The sequence below is a fragment of the Oncorhynchus nerka genome, linkage group LG4 (genome assembly GCF_034236695.1).
Source record: "Oncorhynchus nerka isolate Pitt River linkage group LG4, Oner_Uvic_2.0, whole genome shotgun sequence".
Classification (NCBI taxonomy): Eukaryota; Metazoa; Chordata; class Actinopteri; order Salmoniformes; family Salmonidae; genus Oncorhynchus; species Oncorhynchus nerka.
This window is the reverse complement of record NC_088399.1, coordinates 63108702-63127925: the sequence shown is the minus strand read 5'-3', so window position 1 is coordinate 63127925 and position 19224 is coordinate 63108702. Positions and strand designations below refer to the sequence as shown.

Genomic DNA, 19224 nt, shown 5'->3' with positions numbered 1-19224 from the left:
GTTGTTACCTACCCTTACCACCTGCGGGCGGCCCGTCAGGAAGTCCAGGATCCAGTTGCAGAGGGAGGTGTTTAGTCCCTGGGTCCTTAGCTTAGTGATGCGCTTTGAGGGCACTATGGTGTTAAACACTCATCTGTAGTCAATGAATAGCATTCTCACATAGGTGTTCCTTTAGTCCATAGAGATTGCATAATCTGTGGATCTTTTGGGGCTGTATGCAAATTGGAGTGGGTCTTGGGTTTCTGGGATAATGGTGTTGATGTGAACCATGACCAGCCTTTCAAAGCATTTCATGGCTACAGACGGGAGTGCTACGGGTTGGTGGTCATTTAGGCAGGTTACCTTCGTGTTCTTGGGCACAGGGACTATGGTGGTCTGCTTGAAACATGTTGGTATTACAGACTCAGTCGGGGACAGGTTGAAAATGTCAGTGAAGACACTTGCCAGTTGGTCAGTGCATGCTCAGAGTACAGGTCCTGGTAATCCGTCTGGCCCTGCGGCCTTGTGGCTATGGAGTGTGTGATCACACAGTCGTCCGGAACAGCTGATGCTCTCATGCATGTTTCAGTGTTACTTGGCTCGAAGCGATCATAGAAGTTATTTAGCTCATCTGGTTGGCTTGTTCAACTGGGCAGCTCGCGGCTGTGCTTCCCTTTGTAATCTGTAATAGTTTGCTAGCCCTGCCACATCCGACGAGCGTCGGAGCCGGTGTAGTATGATTCGATCTTCGTCCAGTTTCTTAGTCCTGTATTATGTGCGCCAATGTTTGCCTTGGTAATGTTTGTGTAGCCTATGTTTGGCCATTGTTTCATTGGTGATTATGGCCAGGAGACTAAGATGGTGGCAAACCACATGCATGTTAAACAATGGTTATAAAATTTCTGAAAATTAAAGGAATCCCTTGATGGGTCTACCAAAATGTTCCTCTCCTCTCCTTCAAATCCACACTCCTTCCGCAGACGCACAAAACATACTATATTCTACCAGAAATAATTGCTTTTGTCTGGAAGGAGTTTGGTTGGGGGACCGGGGGTTCTCAGCGCGTGCCCTCTCTGCAAGGGGGGTTCGTGAAGGACAACTAGTCGCTTCTTTTTTTCTCCCTCTCCCTCGTTCGTTGGACATGCGGATGTCATCTGTCAAATGGAGAGGGGCGTAAACGGGGGAGAGGGGGAGAACGGGGACAATAAACCTCACCGCACCATTGTGGTGTCTATGCGGAGATGAAATCAAAAGCACGTCCAGAACAGATCCCCGTCTCCATTCTTAGGCTTGATAACGATATATATACAACTAGGAAATAGTAATTACGCTTTATCCACAACCGAGGTGATATACATTTTATGACTTTTTCACCCTCCAGTTTGGTTATTAGCATTGGCAATGCCTCAGGCTTTTTATGATATAGGCCCATAATTGATCGATAACTCATTAACAACAGCTCCCACCACAGAAGCACTGCGAGGGAGAGGGGAGGGAGCGAGAGAGAGAGAGAGGGGGGAGATCAGGCTCAGCGCTTTCGATTTTCCGGTATTGACTGCGATGTTTAGCGTATAGATTTTTCTATTTAAAAAAATCTATGTCGGCAATAATCTTGAGTGTAAGTGCGCGCTGTGGCTTTATAAATGACAGCATACAATGTATCGGCGGAGGGATGGGAGGGGGTGTGGCTGTGGGAATGGATGCCTATCCTCGGATGTACACGCTGGGCTACAGCTGTAGAAGTTCACCATTAAACTGACCAAAACACATGAGGTTAACAAATGCCCCCCCCCCACACACACACACACACACACAATTTAGCATCTCTATATCTCTAGTTCAATTACTCATACCGTAACACGGTGTTGCTATGCTGGCAATGCTGACCGTAACCTTGCATTGCGTAGATATAGCACACGTACATGTATGAGAAGTGCGAGAGACAAAAAAAATCACCTGCTGAAAAATATATCAAAGACCAACTCAGAATACGTGTCTATTGTGTAACCTAATCGATTAGGTGACCACCACGATTATCGCCGTCCTTATGATGAAGTGTAATCAAGAGATCAATACAGAGAATAAGAAGTCGTATATGGGGTTACTAAGAAAAGGGAGAGAGCAGGGGTAGAAGGGAGCGGGGGGAGGAGAAGAGAGAGGGGGAGAGAAAGAGGGGTGGGGGAGTGTAGGCTGTACGGCGGGTGCTCTCTCGCCTCAATGTTGCGAGAGCAGCGGTGTCAGAGCGCTTTCAGACTGGAGGGAGTCGGACCGAACGAACTGGGGTTCCCAAATAACTGGAACATAGAGACAGACACACAGACGGATGGCGGGACAGAGCCAAAGAAAATATACCGCATAACGGGTACCGTGTTTGTTTTTCGTTCAGCTTTCGTTTAGTAAAAAAAAAGAAGAAGCAGGTTTATGTATTTATGTTTTATTTATCGATTGATTGCGTTTTAATTACCGACCTGTGAAAGAGAGAGGGGGAGGAGCAAAAGCCAGATGGGGGTCCCTGTGTAGCCTTACTTATTATTTAATTATTTAAATGTATCAAATAATTTAATTGTAGGCTATATTTTATCATAATGCTGCTTTGTGTGCATGTATTCGTGAGCTGACCGCTAATAACCAAATATAAAGAACCCCAAATAACAACTTCACACTGAACAGTTGTTAAGCCTTTCTATTCCGACAATACACCTGCTATAACAGTAAGTTAAAAAAAATAATCGTTTTTTTAATGAAAGTAAAACTGGAGAGATGTTTATTTAGAAGCTTAAACCAAAGCAAAGCCGATCGAGGAAAAGGAGGCCGCACACCTGTCTTGATAAGCAAAACATATGGAAATACTTTCAAGAATATAAGAAAATAAAATTCGATACAGTTGATATCTAGGATGTTTTGTAGCTACATACAGACCGAACTTTTACCAATGACAAAATACCAGCGTTAGAGAGTCACACTACGTATTCTGTCAATGACTATCAACAGAAGCCTATTTTACATATAGCTGGCCTGGTGTCCCGACTGTCCGTCTGTGTGTTATTCTCAAGTGATGACCGTTGTCAGATCTATGGAGGGACCATACATCCACATCGATATGACAGAGGCACAAAACCAAAAATGTGAATGTAGCATAGGCTAGATACCAACTCAACCAAATATTCGTACCGCTCAACATATTTCGAAACGTCTACCTGGAAAGCATACGAAGAAAAGCAAAGAAGAACAGAAGACAAGCGCAATTCGAAGAAAACTGCAAATAAAAACCAAGACGACAGCGGATCATGTTTGTTCCCTTGCCGGTGCCGTTCGTCTTTCAGAGAACTGCTTCCGACTTCAGCGCCTGGCGTCTCAAGTCCCCGCTGGCTCTACGCTCCAGCTCCGGTAAGACCTTTGCTTATCCCGCTAGAGCTGTTTCATTGGCCATGCTCCTCCACATTCCACATGCATGAAAAAAACAGAGTCAGGAAATACCTGTCCACTGAACTAGCAAGTCCTTTAGATCACCTCTTGAATAATCAACAAGAATGAGAACATTTGGCTTGAATGGTTTATTCTCTCCGAGTCGAATCACCCGCACCCCCCCCACCCAAAACACATTCGAATGTTTGTATAAAAATACAAAGTGCAAAAAAACATCTTATTCCCCAAAAAATTTCAAGGAAATGTGGTTCATTATTTACATCCTTTAAACAGTTGCCTATGTGAGGTGTCCCACGCTGTTCCAAGACCCTTTTCTCTCCCCACTTCCATCCCCATCTGTCTTCTCCGCTCCGTCTGCCTCTGTCTATGCACCCGTCTCTCCCGTTTTCGTCTCATGGACGGTTAAGGGATTATTCATGTTAATTTATCGATCTGGCGGAGATCGATCCCATGGCCGCGGAAAAAAAGAGGGACAGAGGGTGAGACATCTTGCGACAAGGCTGGGAGTGGAAAAGATTGAACGAATTACAGGCCATTCTACTTCACTTCTCATTTTCTGCGTAAAGTTGATAGTCCTAGCCAATTTATGTTATCAATCAATACAATTAGGATGTTTGTTGTTGTTGACTGTTTTGTTGTTGCAACAACCTGTGGAGTATAATAACTATCTTGTCTTGAAGCATCTTTGACACTTTTTGGTGGTGGTGGTTCTATCTAACGACGAGAGCGAGGGAAGGGGGGCGGGAAGGTGATGCTGTCCCCGTCTCCATCCAAGTGGAAATTTCAAATGACAGATGGGACCGATTATAGGCACTTCTCCCGGGTTGTGATGATCATGCAGGCTATCTCCTTAACTACATGTCACCAGGAGAAAACGGTTGACATTTTTAATGAGTGCTGGTGGTGGAGGATGGCTTGACAGGTGCCCTGTATGTCCATTGCTTTTGCTGTGACCGAGAGGGGTGGGAAGAGGGGGACAGCCATTATAGGTCATTATTAAATGAAAGGAAAAGGTATAGGTTAGGAGGGAATAATAATGGACACATTTTGGAAGATGTTTAAAATGGAATAAAACAAATGGTGACATTAGTGATGCAGTTGAGGGTAGTTTGCACCTTTTTATTTTGTGAAAAGGGGTTATCCACTGATGATGCTAGATAATAATTGTATCCGCTTATGGGTTTACCCACGTATTTACCCCTAATGTTCAAGGTTGACCCACACATCCCTGGGTAACACGTTTCGTAGCTTATTCCAGTATAGAGGTGCATATAAAGTGAACATACTCCCATATGCATACTTGAATAGAAGGGTCTAAGTCAATACTCATCTAAAACATGAGGGCTAGAAAAGTGAATATACCCCCTCTTTTTCTTCTGTCTTCTTTCATTCCTCCAAGTCCCATGAGGAAATGGGTAAAAACATAACACAAAGATGGTTGGTCAGCTAGTAAAGAGCATCTCTCGCTCTCGCTCTCTCTCTCTCACACTCTCTCGCTCTCTCTCGCTCTCTCTCTCTCACACTCTCTCTCTCGCTCTCTCTCGCTCTCTCTCTCTCTCTCGCTCTCTCTCGCTCTCTCTCGCACACTCTCTCGCACACTCTCTCGCTCTCTCTCGCTCTCTCTCACTCTCTCTCAATCTCTCTCTCACTCTCTCTCAATCTCTCTCTCGCTCTCTCTCGCTCTCTCTCAATCTCTCTCAATCTCTCTCGCTCTCTCTCAATCTCTCTCTCGCTCTCTCTCTCTCGCTCTCTCTCAATCTCTCTCTCGCTCTCTCTGGCTCTCGGTCGAGTTGCCTGGCCTTCTGATCTAAGGATCAGATGATGGAGAGAGAGGGGGCTGCTGGGGGTTCAATCCCAGCATGCTTAGGGAGAGAGAGAGAGAGGCTAAAGTGGGGGTGTTAAGGAGTGAAATAACTGGAGAAAGAGGGAGAGAGATTGGGCTACCAAGTATATCTAAGCTAAGAGCTTATGGGTTGCGTTGAATGCTGTATTTATGGCAAACCCACTAACCCCATAAAAGGGTTTTTCCGGAAACCATTTCGACGGCAGTTTGTAATTATCGTGGTGTTTTTGTTTGGATTTGCATGTCCAGTCAGCAAACACCGCATTAGGCAAAATGAGATTGGCTCAGATTTGGAGTTCAGATTTGGTTTGAAATGCATTTGGAATTGGTTTAAGGGTCAGTTTCCAAGTTTAGAAGAAGCTGAAGTATAGTATCAGAGGTATATGTGTAGAACTAATAACATAGTAATACCATATTAATAGTAATAGCATATGTTATTATATCCATAGAAACATGAGGGAAATGTTACCGAAGTCTAATTGCAATAGATGGTTTTGGCAGAAATAAGTCTACAAAACGTCTCGTTTCTCAGGTACTTGACCTGCCATTACCCCGTTAGTGCCTTAGGCTTTGACGTTGGTCGAAGCCAGAACAAAGAAAACAAAATGCTGTTTTATTTGGCTTTAAATGTTCCAGAGTTCTTTTTGCCCATGAAAAGCTATCAAATTCAGAGTGAGTCTGTCTGTCTGGTAAGAAACTGTGAATGTTTGCAGCTGTGGTGATTCTTGCAGTCATCGAGTAAACTCCATGTTTTGACTGTCCAGACAAATTTTCATTGAAATGACGTGGAAACAACGTTGGTTAAACCAGTGTGTGCCCAGTGGGTAGAGTTTATTTGAAGAGTTCACAGTTGCAGAGGCATAATATCTAACAGGCACATTTCTGCTCCAGCTATCCGACCACTCCACCACACACTGTTACCTCCATGCTGCTATAGAACTGCCTCCAGCCCACACCCCAACTCCTCACCTCTCTCTGTCCAGGAGGAGGCTGTGCACCTGGGCTTGGCGAGGGGAGAGAGGGGGGTGGATGGGTGAAGGCTTGGAGGCCTGCATTAACTGGTTAGTATTTGTGTGTGTGTGTGACAGCTCGGGTCTGCGAGAGAGGACGGACAGGTTGTGTACTTGATAACCGCACATTGAGGGAAATTATAGAGTTGTGTTTTATCTGAACCAGTAAGAATTCACAGTTTTTTTTAACCCTGCTCTGCTATTGATCAGGCTTCATTGACTACTCACTGCCTGTGTGTGCGTGTGCGTGTGAGTGTGTGTGTGTGTGTGTGTGTGTGTGCGTGTGTATAGATCGGATTTAAGCGGAACTTCAGCGAGTCCCAGTGCTAACATGATTGCGAATGACAATATGTCCACCAGGGTTTGTTAGGGACATAATGGGGAATCAATAAACACAACAGAGATGTCAATACAACATGCTTTATTGCATTAAGCCACCTCTCCCATCTCTGCCCCTAACACCGACCCACTCTATTTGTCTCTATCTGCCTCTCTCTTAAACACACACAGTCACACACACACTTAAAAACATTTTTTTATTTTTTAGGTCTGAAGATAATGAACTCACTGCAGACCATTGATGTAGACTAGTTGTAGAGATGAGAAATATAAACGGAGCTCTAGATCAGTGTTTCCCGACCCTGGTCCTCGAGTATCTCCATCATTACACATCTTCGTTGTAGCCCTGGACAAACACCTATTGAGGGCTTGATGGTTAGTTGACAAGTTGAATCAGGTGTGCTTGTCCAGGGTTACAATACAAATGTGTGCTGTTGGGGATACTGGAGGACCAGGGTTGGGAAACACTGCTCTAGATATGTGAGGTAGATTTCGGCTCCCTAGCTTGGCTCCTACTGCCCATGTTACCATGGATACATTCATAGGCCATTAGATACATATAGTAATAAAGGTGAACACTGTCTCTCTTCTCTCTCTCCCTCCTCCACTCAGCTTCCCTTCAGAGCCTTGATGGTCACAAAGACCATTAGGAGCCAAATTGGCCTTATTCAGGACACAATGCTATATTTGACTAGCCTGAGTGAATTTGTGTACCGGTGTGTGCACGTCCTTGTACATCTTTGTGTGTGTCTATGTGTGTCTCCATGCAAGTGTCTTTGTGCATCTTTGCGTGCGTGTGTGGAATCTTTTGAGAGTGTGTGAGTACCAGTGTCCATCGCACATTATCCAAAGGATCGCCAAGCACAGCAGGGCCTCCTTTTTCAATGCACAAACCTCTCAGTGTTCAATGGTCAGTGTCTGTACGCCCGTGGAATGGAACTCATTCTCAACCCTTAATCGAATGCACTTGGTCACAGGCCCCCTTTTCTCAAACAAACAAATAGCGTACAAGCAGGCACGTTGTAGGGGGAGCAAGTAATGTTTGTGCCCACATCTCATTCTACACTCCCCTCTCCCTCCCACAATACATTGCCTTGGCCCTGCAATAGTACTGGAGATGAATAGACTAGCGAGCTAGCCCGCCGACTACGCCATAGTAAAAAACCTGCAGGCTTTTCTGCTGATTAGCGGCTGATCTGGGGTCAGGGTTAGCCACCTCTTAATTAAACAGAATAATTTGGTTTCACACTGTACAGCAACATAACACGGGGAGAGAGGAGGGCGGTGCTTTGGCCCTTTGTGACACACGCCAGGCTGTTATCCCATCCCCTCTTGTGTGCTTCTCAATGAGGCCTGGAATGAAAAGAGGGAAAAGTGCCCCGAAGGAAAAAAGGGCCTGCTCTTTTGATTCCCGGGGGCTTATCATAACGAGGAAGAATGTGGGACTTTTTTCTGTTTTAGGAAGCGAATAGCACCGGGGCTAAAGCACCTTGCTGATGAATTCAACTTTAGTTAGGGTGAGATTAAAAGGAAAAGAGAAGGATGCACAGTGTGTGTGTGTGTGTGTGTGTGTGTGTGTGTGTGTGTGTAGCTCCACTCCTCTGCACACATGTTGGCAACAACAAGCCGTATAGTTGGATTGAATAGACCCCAGAAACGTATCCTTTGTGTGGCCGTTTCATGTGTTTGTGTGGCCGTTTTGTGTGGTCATGTGTTTGTGTGGCCGGTTCTTGTGTTTGTGTGGCCGGTTCGTGTGTTTGTGTGGCCGGTTCGTGTGTTTGTGTGGCCGGTTCGTGTGTTTGTGTGGCCGGTTCGTGTGTTTGTGTGGCCGGTTTGTGTGTTTGTGTGGCCATTTAGTGTGTTTGTGTGGCCGGTTCATGTGTTTGTGTGGCCGGTTCATGTGTTTGTGTGGCTGTTTCATGTGTTTGTGTGGCCGTTTCATGTGTTTGTGTGGCTGTTTCATGTGTTTGTGTGGCCGTTTCATGTGTTTGTGTGGCCGTTTCATGTGTTTGTGTGGCTGTTTCATGTGTTTGTGTGGCCGTTTCATGTGTTTGTGTGGCTGTTTCATGTGTTTGTGTGGCTGTTTCATGTGTTTGTGTGGCTGTTTCATGTGTTTGTGTGGCTGTTTCATGTGTTTGTGTGGCTGTTTCATGTGTTTGTGTACCTTGGCGGGCAGACTGTTGCGGCGGTTGATACTTTTAGTTAATTAAAAGGGACTTGGTCCTGTTTGATTGAATGCCACCCCCCTCCCCCATTCCCCTCCACTGGTTAGGGCTGTTTTGGGAGAGATTTAGGCCCCCCCCCAATTTAATTTAGCGGATGGGAGTTATGATAATGAACGGATGGAAGGGGGGGGGGGGTCCCTTATTTACCTCAGGGACACTCTGTCCTTCCTCCCTCCTTCCTCCCTCCTGCCGTTGCGAGTGCAAGGGGTGACTGCCAGGGGTTTGAGTGAAAAATGTAATATCATGCACCCACAAATGTATGCGTGCAGCAGACAGAAGTAACGTGACAACAATGGAGCGGAGGCTCTGCGTCCAGCTTTTAATAAATCGGAGTGGTCGGGCGCTTCAAACTCTTCTGCTGTGGGCTTTCACCCCCCCCATCCAACCCCACCCCAGCCCCTCCCATTCTCAAATGCAGATGCACTTTAGATACACGGCACACAGTATGTACATACACAGGAATGTATTAACACTTGGTTGGACCAGAGTACCTGGAGGCTGTAGACAAGAGTACAGATACACAGATGCTACAGACACACCAAACTCATGCTCGTGTATGAACAATCAGATACCAATAGGCCATTGAGGAGTTTTAGTGTCTGCTGAGTGTGCTCACAAAGGGTAGTCGGCCTTTAATACGGACACACATTTGCTTATCGGAAGGAAAAAGTCCTTTCCTCTGTTCCGTGCCCGCCGCCTTATCACAGTCCCCCTCTGTTCTTTTTCATCCTCTCGTTTTGCTCCAGGAGAGGAGTGCTCCGTCCTGAAATGAAATGAATCTGTTGTAGTACACCGCCTCCTCCTCTCCCCCTAGCTCCCTCTCTTTCTCCCCCTCTTTCCCCCTACCCCCAGCTCAATGTCATTCTCTCTTTACAGTATGGGAAGGGTTGAAGTCGTCACTTTAACCTCTCCATATTGGATATGAATCTTTTAGCCAGCCTCACTCTCGCAGTAATACTATGAGAGCCCTAATCCACACACACATTTACACTTGCATGTTCATACACACACACACACACACACACACACACACACACACACACACACACACACACACACACACACACACACACACACAGTAGACAAACCCTCCTCTGGCCTTTTCTCCGGGGGGCTTCAATCAAACACATGGTTATAAATCTGTGTGCCTCACCAATGCAGCAGCAACACTTTTTAAAGGCTACATCATTTTGAAGGCCCCTAGTGTGACAATAGGTATTTAGAGACCCCTTTCCAGCCTTTCTTCTCCTCACAGCATATTGTTGTAGCCTATTTGGGCTGTGGCCTTGGTTGAAGCTACCCTTTATTAGGAGGAGTGTATTGAATGAGGAGGAGCCTGCATTACATAAAGAAGATAGAGAGCTATTTCTCCCTTCTCCCTAATTGCAACCCTCAGGGATTTGGGAGTGAAAGCATGCATGCATAGTGCTGAAGTAGGATAGGTAAAGCTGAAACCCCCATCACTACTCCACCGTATGAATATGGTAAATCTCCCATTCGCTCGTGGCATAATTCTCTATAGAAAATGGGTCCTAGTATACCGGTATTCCTAAGGGGGATTTCCTGAGAAGATTCTGTTATTTAGGCTAGCTCTCCCTTCTCCTTTTTCTGGGGGGGGCTTTTAAAAGGCTAGCTAGCTGCTGCCCAATCCAACTATCACAGTGTTGCACACAGACCAGAACTGCTGTAGTAGACCCAATGTTCACTCACTAGCCCTATCGCTATCTTCTTCAGTCCGCGCATGGCTTTTTGCAGTCGTCGTTCCCCATCCCTACGCCTCTGTGTAGCTAGCTAGCCGGAGCAAGGTACATTTAGCCGCTGCCCTAAGGCAGTACAGACCGTGGTCAGGCACTGATGATTTTAAACAGATCATTTGCATTCTTAACATTTCCACTGGAATTAAGCTTAGAATTATTGCCTACTCCCTCTTGACCCCTCCCTCTTGGGTCAATTCGAAGATGTCTCAATATAATGTATAATGAGTCTGACTATCTATTTACGAATTCATATTTTATTGTGCCAAACATGCTAAATATTGAATGGAGGAATAACGTGTGTTGTCCGTACAGACGTCCCCTAAATAGGCTTCAATCCCCATTTCACCCTGCTAGATATGCACAAATATTAGCGTTTGAATTTAGCTATGCTAAAATATGAATGCTAATATCCTCAGATGTTACGTGCCTCATTCACGTGAGCTGAGGCGTGAGTATGCGTTTAGATTAAATGGGCTAAGTGTGTGTGTGTTTACCAGCCCCCCTCTTGGAGCAAAGTCTGTGGCCCTAACCCCTCTGCCCTCTTTTGTTTCGCTGTGAGGGGTGCAGGGGGGGGGGGGGGGGGGGGGTTCGGTGGGCTGACCTCTAACCCTTTTCCCTCCTCACTGCCCCTCCCTCTGTTCTCCCTCCTTCTGCTAATTCATATGCAGCCGTCCCATCAACCCCCATTCTATTCTCCTCTTTCATCTGTCCACGCCTGGCCTATCTGTTGTGTCACGTCTCAAGTTCAAGGCCCGGAGCTTCGCAGTAGCTGGGCTATGCTGGCCATGACATTGAGTGAATTAGCTGTCTACTCTTTACATTAAAGACACCGATGAAGATATTTAGACATGGGGGTTGGAAGTGATCTTTTTATAAAGGGGGCTTGAAATTAAGAAATGGGTGTTACATTTTTGTTATGGACTCAAAGTGCAATATAAAATGGAACGGATGTTGGAAAGGCTTTCTGAGCAGATAGAGAATGAGCAGATGGGATCCAGATTAGTTGGATATCCACTGAGACTAGTTTGTTTTGTGATACAATTCTTAGTCAGATCGTTAGTTTGGTATTTTCTTTGTTACATTTGCTAGTGTTCCTACGTGCAAGCTTTCCAGTCCCGTGTGGCTCAGTTGGTAGAGCATGGCGCTTGCAACACCCAAGGGTTGAGGATTTGATTCCCACGCGGGACCAGTATGAAGAAATAAAAAAGTTGGAAAATATATGCTCTCACTCTGCGTAAAGAGCATTTGCTAAATGACAAAAATATCAACTCATGTGCACCCACACACACTGTTTGTGCAAATGCACACACTCCATTGCCAATGCTAGTACTTCGATGGTTCTCATTGACATTGAACATAACATGAGGACCAAATGTAAAACCGCTACGAGAAAATGTCTCTATTGTGGACCCACACTGGAAGAAAAAGCCAAATGATCGCAATGAATGAAAATGGCCATTGGGTAAAAACCCACATTCTGCGTTCTTTGTGGAAATTGCAGCCACACATCTCCCAAGGATGCCCGTCTGAATGCAATGGGGGAAGCCATTTGTGGCACCTCCGAGTGTTAGCAAATGACTGTGCTCATGGTATTCCTGGTCATAATGGAGCGCCGAGCAGCATAATTGAATGATTATTAAGGTGAACTCCAGGTGGTGCTCCTGCTGTATGACTGTAGTCGGGCCGTGGTCCAAGAGCTTTCCAGACGCGGTGGAAGTGTCACACCGCATCCTACAAATCTCACAAAGCACGGTGGCCGCAACCACAATACAACTGTATTTTTTCACATTTTTTACTCTTTTTTTTTTTAATGGTTCGTTGTAAACTATTTTGAAGGGGGTGAGCGAGAGCAGTAGAGAAAGAAGGCGTAAGCTGGGATCAAACCCCCGCCGGCTGGGGGGCATATACAGTCCAGGGTCGGCAGCACTAATACCATACGAGCCCCCGGCACTATACGACTGTATTTCAGGCACAAAGACCCTGTATTTCCCTGTAGTTTACCCTGTATTTCATCACATAGGAGAATATGATACTCTTTAGGTAACCTGTCAAATCTTTCTTTATGTCATGGCTCGGTAACCGGGAACTCTTGGCAGTCAAGAAGGCTCTGAAGGCGTAGAGGCTCTGGCTGGAGGGGTCCAAGCACCCTTCCTGGTGTGGATGGACCACCGCAACCTGGAGGACATCAGGGCAGCGAAGAGGCTAAACCCGAGACAGACCAGTTGGGCACTATTCTTCGCCAGGTCCCAACTCACGATTTCCTATAGGCCAGGCTCGAAGAATGTGAAGAAGGACGCCCTGTCTCGCCTCTATGACGCAGAGGAGAGGCAGGGAGAGAAGACCCCCATCATCCCTCCGTTCCACATCATCAGGCCAGTGGTGTGGGACATGGACGCCGACATACGGCAGGCCCTGCGTACAGAACCCGCACCTGCACAGTGCCCGGAGAGCTGCGCCTACGTGCCCACAGGTGTGCTGGACCGCCTCCTTTCCTGGGTGCACACGGCGCCTGTGTCGGGTCATCCTGGGATAGGCCGTACCATCGCCTGCCTGACAGAGAAGTACTGGTCTCTTCCTGCTCCATCAGTGCTCAGTCACCCAGACACCTCCTTTATGGAAAGCTCCTTCCCCTGCCGGTTCCACAACGACCCTGGTCTAACCTCTCGTGGACTTTGTCACTGACATTCCCATCTCCCAGGGGAACACCACCATTCTTGTCATTGTGGACCAGTTTTCCAAAGTTTGTCGCCTCCGTCCTCTGCCTGGGCTTCCGTCGGCCATGCAAACCGTGCAGGCTCTTTTTACGCATGTCTTCTGGCACTATGGAATCCCAAAGAATATTCTGTCAGATCGTGGCCATCAGTTCACCTTAGGGTATGGAAGGCGTTCATGGAACGCCTGGGGGTCACAGTCTCACCTCCAGGTATTGGGTGCGGAATTGAAGAGAGACATTTTATGAATTTGTAAAAATGGCCAAAAACCTGTTTTCACTGTGTTTTTAATGGGGTATTGTGTGTAAATTGTTGAGGGGGAAAAAATGTATTTAATACATTTTAGAATAAGGCTGTAAGGTAACACAATTTGGGAAAAGTCAAGGGGTCTGAATACTTTCCGAATGCGCTGTACAAGCTGTTGTATATGTTTATATTTGGATACACCGCATCACACCTTACAAGAAAACGTTCCTTTACTAATGAACCCAATTTTTTTAAACAGTTTTGTTTTTCATTGAATTTTGGGGCAGCACCCAACAAACTCAATCGAACGACAGGAGTTTTATTTCACACATCATATCTCTCATTTCTCTTGCACACTCTCTCGCTCGTGTAATGAGTACTACTGTACTTAAGAGGGGCTGTAGGGAGGATAGCAGGCTAGGAAATGAGAAATGACCCCCTCCAACACTCCTCTCCTTGATCCTTCCCCCAGGAAAGAATGAGAGAAAGAGAAGAGAGAGGTAGGAGGGGTGGGTCGGATGAAGGGGGACAGACAGAAGGCATTAAAATTCATGGGCTTTTTATTTTCTGTGCTGAAAATCAATACTGTCTACTATGGATGAGGTGAACAGTGGACAAAAGTGGTTGCGGGCCAGGGAGGGAGGGAGGAGTGGAGGAGAGAGGGGGGGGGTCGTCAATATTACCAGTGACACAGCCACTGCAGGCCAAGGTAAAAATAGGGCTGGACAGTGGTGGGGGAGGGGAACCAAGGGTTCATTAAGTCTGACCAACGGTGTTGGCTGCACAACAGGCCCTATTGTCTGAGCATCAGGACACACCAAACAGCACCCACACACCAGAAAAGTCCAGCCCTGACAGAGGACCATATAGGATTGTACATGTGCATACATATACCTGTCAGTCGGCATGCTTTGAAACAACACTCCTTGCCGTTCTATAGTGGTGGTAGTGGTGAGCTAGAGGGAAGATCTCCGCTGCACACACACACACACACGCATATATATATATATATATATATATATATATATATAGCATGAGGACCGGTGGTTACTATGGCGATAGGTGTGCACTAGGGCCGGTGGTTTTGAGGCGTAAACCGTCATAAATAATGGATCCACATTGAAATGCAACGGGTTGCACCTCTGGCATGTTGGGTAAAATTGGCTTTTTGAAAATGTATTTTTCATAAGGATCATCTCTGCACACGTGTGCTTTCCCATTTACATACGTTTGCATTTGAATTTCCTCAACAGGTCAACGAGGATAGATAAGGGTTTATTAAATTCAGTCACTCATGAATTGGGTGCCAAAGCAATATCAAAGTGACAACTAGTAACTAGAATGTCTTGTGCATAATATTTTCCAAACGTATTTGATTTTGCCGCAGTTAGAATGTTTTATGCAAAGTGAAAAGCTGGAAAATAAATTGTTATATCTTTACGTAATTATATTGAATCTCAAAGCATTCTGACTCTTTATCCCATTAATAGATATACAATACATTTTAGAATAAGGCTGCAATGATGAACTTACAGTAACATTATTTATCCATTTTGATCAATATTGATCATTATTTATATATATATTTTGCCAATACGGTGGTGTGTTCTTCATACTCAGGTGTGTCCTCAGGAGAAACATGCCAACGTCAGCTGAAGAAATGAGCTGGAGATTCAGTCAAAATATGGATGAGGCAGCTAACTCAATATGACTGAGAGAGAGTTGGTATGTGGAGACTTTTTGAACATCATAGTATAAGAATATTTGAGTGAAGGTTGGACATATATGAGTTTTTAGGGCACTTGGGAGTTGGAGTGAGTGAAATGTCATATAGGATGTATGCGATGTGAATGCATGTGCCTGCATGCTTACATGTGGTGCATACCTGTGTGGGCACTATATTAGGAGAACAGGATCCACGGCTAGATAATGCCAATAGCATTGGTTATTTCTCTATGTACCAGAGTATGGTCCACTTAGCTCCCCGAGAACGCAAAGTGCACAGAGTCAGAGTCTCAGACTCCGTCTGCGTATTGATAAGTAGGCTAATAAGTAGGCGTCCAGTCTAGGCAGGTGCAAGATGGATGTCGTGGATGGGAGGAACCATTTGAAGTGGCAATGTGTCTGGTTGGCAGTGGGCCAGGGCATCAATAAAGCCAACTAGAGTTTGAGAGCCAGTGAGAGCCATTGAAGGTCCATTTGTCTCAGGCGCAACAGCACTCCCCTGGACCCCGCAGTGACACAACCCCAAATTAGAACCACGGTGGGGGTATAGCACAGCCTCATTAACACTATACTGCAGGGGATGGTGCTCTGTGTGTGTGCGTGTGCGTGTGTGTGCGTCTGCGAGTGTGTGCAACTAATGAATTGCAAAGATAGAAGTGTCTCATTATGTGAAATAACATAGTAGTTATTGTTTGTGTTAACATATAGAAGCTATTGTGCGTGTTAAAAACTAGTAGTTATTGTTTGTGTTAACATATAGTGGTTATTGTGCGTGTTAACATATAGTAGTTATTGTGCGTGTTAACATATAGCAGTTATGTTACATGTTAACATACATTAGGTATTGTTTGTGTTAAGATATAGTAGTCATTGTTTGTTTTAAAATTTTCTAGTTATAGTTTGTGGTAACAGATAGTAGTTATTGTGCGTTTTAATATATAGTCGTTATTGTTTGTGTTAACATGTAGTAGTTATTGTGCGTTTTAGCATATAGTAGTTATTGTGCGTTTTAACAGAGTAGTTATTGTGCGTGTTAACATATTGTAGTTATTGTGCATGTTAACATATAGTAGTTATTGTTTGTGTTAACATGTAGTAGTTATTGTGCGTGTTAACATATTGTAGTTATTGTGCATTTTAACATATAGTAGTTATTGTTTGTGTTAACATGTAGTAGTTATTGTTTGTGTTAACATGTACTAGTTATTGTGCGTTTTAGCATATAGTAGTTATTGTGCGTTTTAACAGAGTAGTTATTGTGCGTGTTAACATATTGTAGTTATTGTGCATGTTAACATATAGTAGTTATTGTTTGTGTTAACATGTAGTAGTTATTGTTTGTGGTAACATGTAGTAGTTATTGTGCGTGTTAACATATACTAGTTATTGTGCATGTTAACATATAGTAGTTATTGTTTGTGGTAACATATAGTAGTTATTGTTTGTGTTAACATATAGTAGTTATTGTTTGTGGTAACATATAATAATTATTGTGCGTTTTAATATATATTAGTTGTAGTAGTTTTTGTTTGTGTTAACATATAGTCGTTATTGTGAGTGTTAACATATAGTAGTTATTGTGCGTTTTAACATATAGTAGTTATTGTTTGTTAACTTATGGTAGTTATTGTTTGTGTTAACATATAGTAGTTACTGTGCGTGTTAATATACATTTGTTTCTGTGCGTGTTTACATATAGTCGTTTTTGTGAGTGTTAACATATAGTAGCAATTGTTTGTGTTAACATATTGTAGATATTGTGCGTGTTACCAAATAGTAGTTATTGTTTGTGGTAACATATAGTAGTTATTGTGCGTGTTAACATATAATAGTAATTGTTTATGTTAACATTTAGTAGTTATGTTACATGTTAACATATAGTATGTATTGTTTGTGTTAACGTATAGTAGTTATTGTGCGTGATAACATATAATAGTTATTGTTTGTGTTAACATATAATATTTGTTGTTTGTTTTAACATACTAGTTATTGTTTGTGTTAACATATAGTAGTTATTGTGCATAGTAACATCTAGTAGTTATTGTTTGTGGTAATATATAGTAGTTATTGTGCATAGTAACATCTAGTAGTTATTGTTTGTGGTAATATATAGTAGTTATTGTGCGTTTTAATATGTAGTAGTTATTGTTTGTGTTAACATATAGTTGTTATTATCAAATCAAATCAAATTGATTTTGTATAGCCCTTCGTACATCAGCTGATATCTCAAAGTGCTGTACAGAAACTCAGCCTAAAACCCCAAACAGCAAGCAATGCAGGTATAGAAGCACGGTGGCTAGGAAAAAACTCGCTAGAAAGGCCAAAACCTAGGAAGAAACCTAAAGAGGAACCAGGCTATGTGGGGTGGCCAGTCCTCTTCTGGCTGTGCCGGGTGGAGATTATAACAGAGCATGGCCAAGATGTTCAAATGTTCATAAATTACCAGCATGGTCCAATAATAATAAGGCAGAACAGTTGAAACTGGAGCAGCAGCACGGCCAGGTGGACTGGGGACAGCAAGGAATCTTCATGTCAGGCATGGTCCTAGGGCTCAGGTCCTCCGAGAGAGAGAAAGAGAGAAAGATAGAATTAGAGAGAGCACACTTAAATTCACACAGGACACCGAATAGGACAGGGCAAGTACTCCAGATATAACAAACTGACCCTAGCCCCCCGACACATAAACTACTGCAGCATAAATACTGGAGGCTGAGACAGGAGGGGTCAGGAGACACTGTGGCCCCATCCGAGAACACCCCCGGACAGGGCCAAACAGGAAGGATATAACCCCACCCACTTTGCCAAAGCACAGCCCCCACACCACTAGAGGGATATCTTCAACCACCAACTTACCATCCTGAGACAAGGCCGAGTATAGCCCACAAAGATCTCCGCCACGGCACAACCCAAGGGGGGGGGGGCGCCAACCCAGACAGGCAGACCACAACAGTGAATCAACCCACCCAGGGACGGTATGAAAGAGCCCCAGTAAGTCAGTGACTCAGCCCCTGTAATAGGGTTAGAGGCAGAGAATCCCAGTGGAAAGAGGGGAACCGGCCAGGCAGAGACAGCAAGGGCGGTTCGTTGCTCCAGAGCCTTTTCGTTCACCCTCCCACTCCTGGGCCAGACTACACTCAATCATATGACCCACTGAAGAGATGAGTCTTCAGTAAAGACTTAAAGGTTGAGACCAAGTTTGCGTCTCTTACATGGGTAGGCAGACCATTCCATAAAAATGGAGCTCTATAGGAGAAAGCCCTGCCTCCAGCTGTTTGCTTAGAAATTCTAGGGACAATTAGGAGGCCTGCGTCTTGTGACTGTAGCGTACGTGTAGGTATGTACGGCAGGACCAAAACAGAGAGATAGGTAGGAGCAAGCCCATGTAATGCTTTGTAGGTTAGCAGTAAAACCTTGATATCAGCCCTTGCCTTGACAGGAAGCCAGTGTAGGGAGGCTTGCACTGGAGTAATATGATCAAATTTTTTGGTTCTAGTCAGGATTCTAGCAGCCGTATTTAGCACTAACTGAAGTTTATTTAGTGCTTTATCCGGGTAGCCGGAAAGTAGAGCATTGCAGTAGTCTAACCTAGAAGTGACAAAAGCATGGATTAATTTTTCTGCATCATTTTTGGACAGAAAGTTTCTGATTTTTGCAATGTTACGTAGATGGAAAAAAGCTGTCCTTGAAATGGTCTTGATACTGTATGTTCTTCAAAAGAGAGATCAGGGTCCAGAGTAACGCTGAGGTCATTCACAGTTTTATTTGAGACGACTGTACAACCATTAAGATTAATTGTCAGATTCAACAGAAGATCTCTTTGTTTCTTGGGACCTAGAACCAGCATCTCTGTTTTGTCCGAGTTTAAAAGTAGAAAGTTTGCAGCCATCCACTTCCTTATGTCTGAAACACATGCTTCTAGCAAGGGCAATTTTGGGGCTTCTCCGTGTTTCATTGAAATGTACA

General features: G+C 44.5%; 1 protein-coding gene across 1 annotated transcript in view; it reads left to right on the top strand.

Moving 5' to 3' along the window:
• Nucleotides 1-3266: 3266 nt before the first annotated feature.
• Nucleotides 3267-19224, top strand: part of LOC115128773 (POU domain, class 2, transcription factor 2-like) — an 84727-nt gene continuing 68769 nt past the window's right edge. The window contains exon 1 of the mRNA XM_065017734.1: nucleotides 3267-3366. Coding sequence (XP_064873806.1) covers nucleotides 3267-3366 — 100 coding nt within the window. The remainder of the gene's footprint in view (nucleotides 3367-19224) is intronic.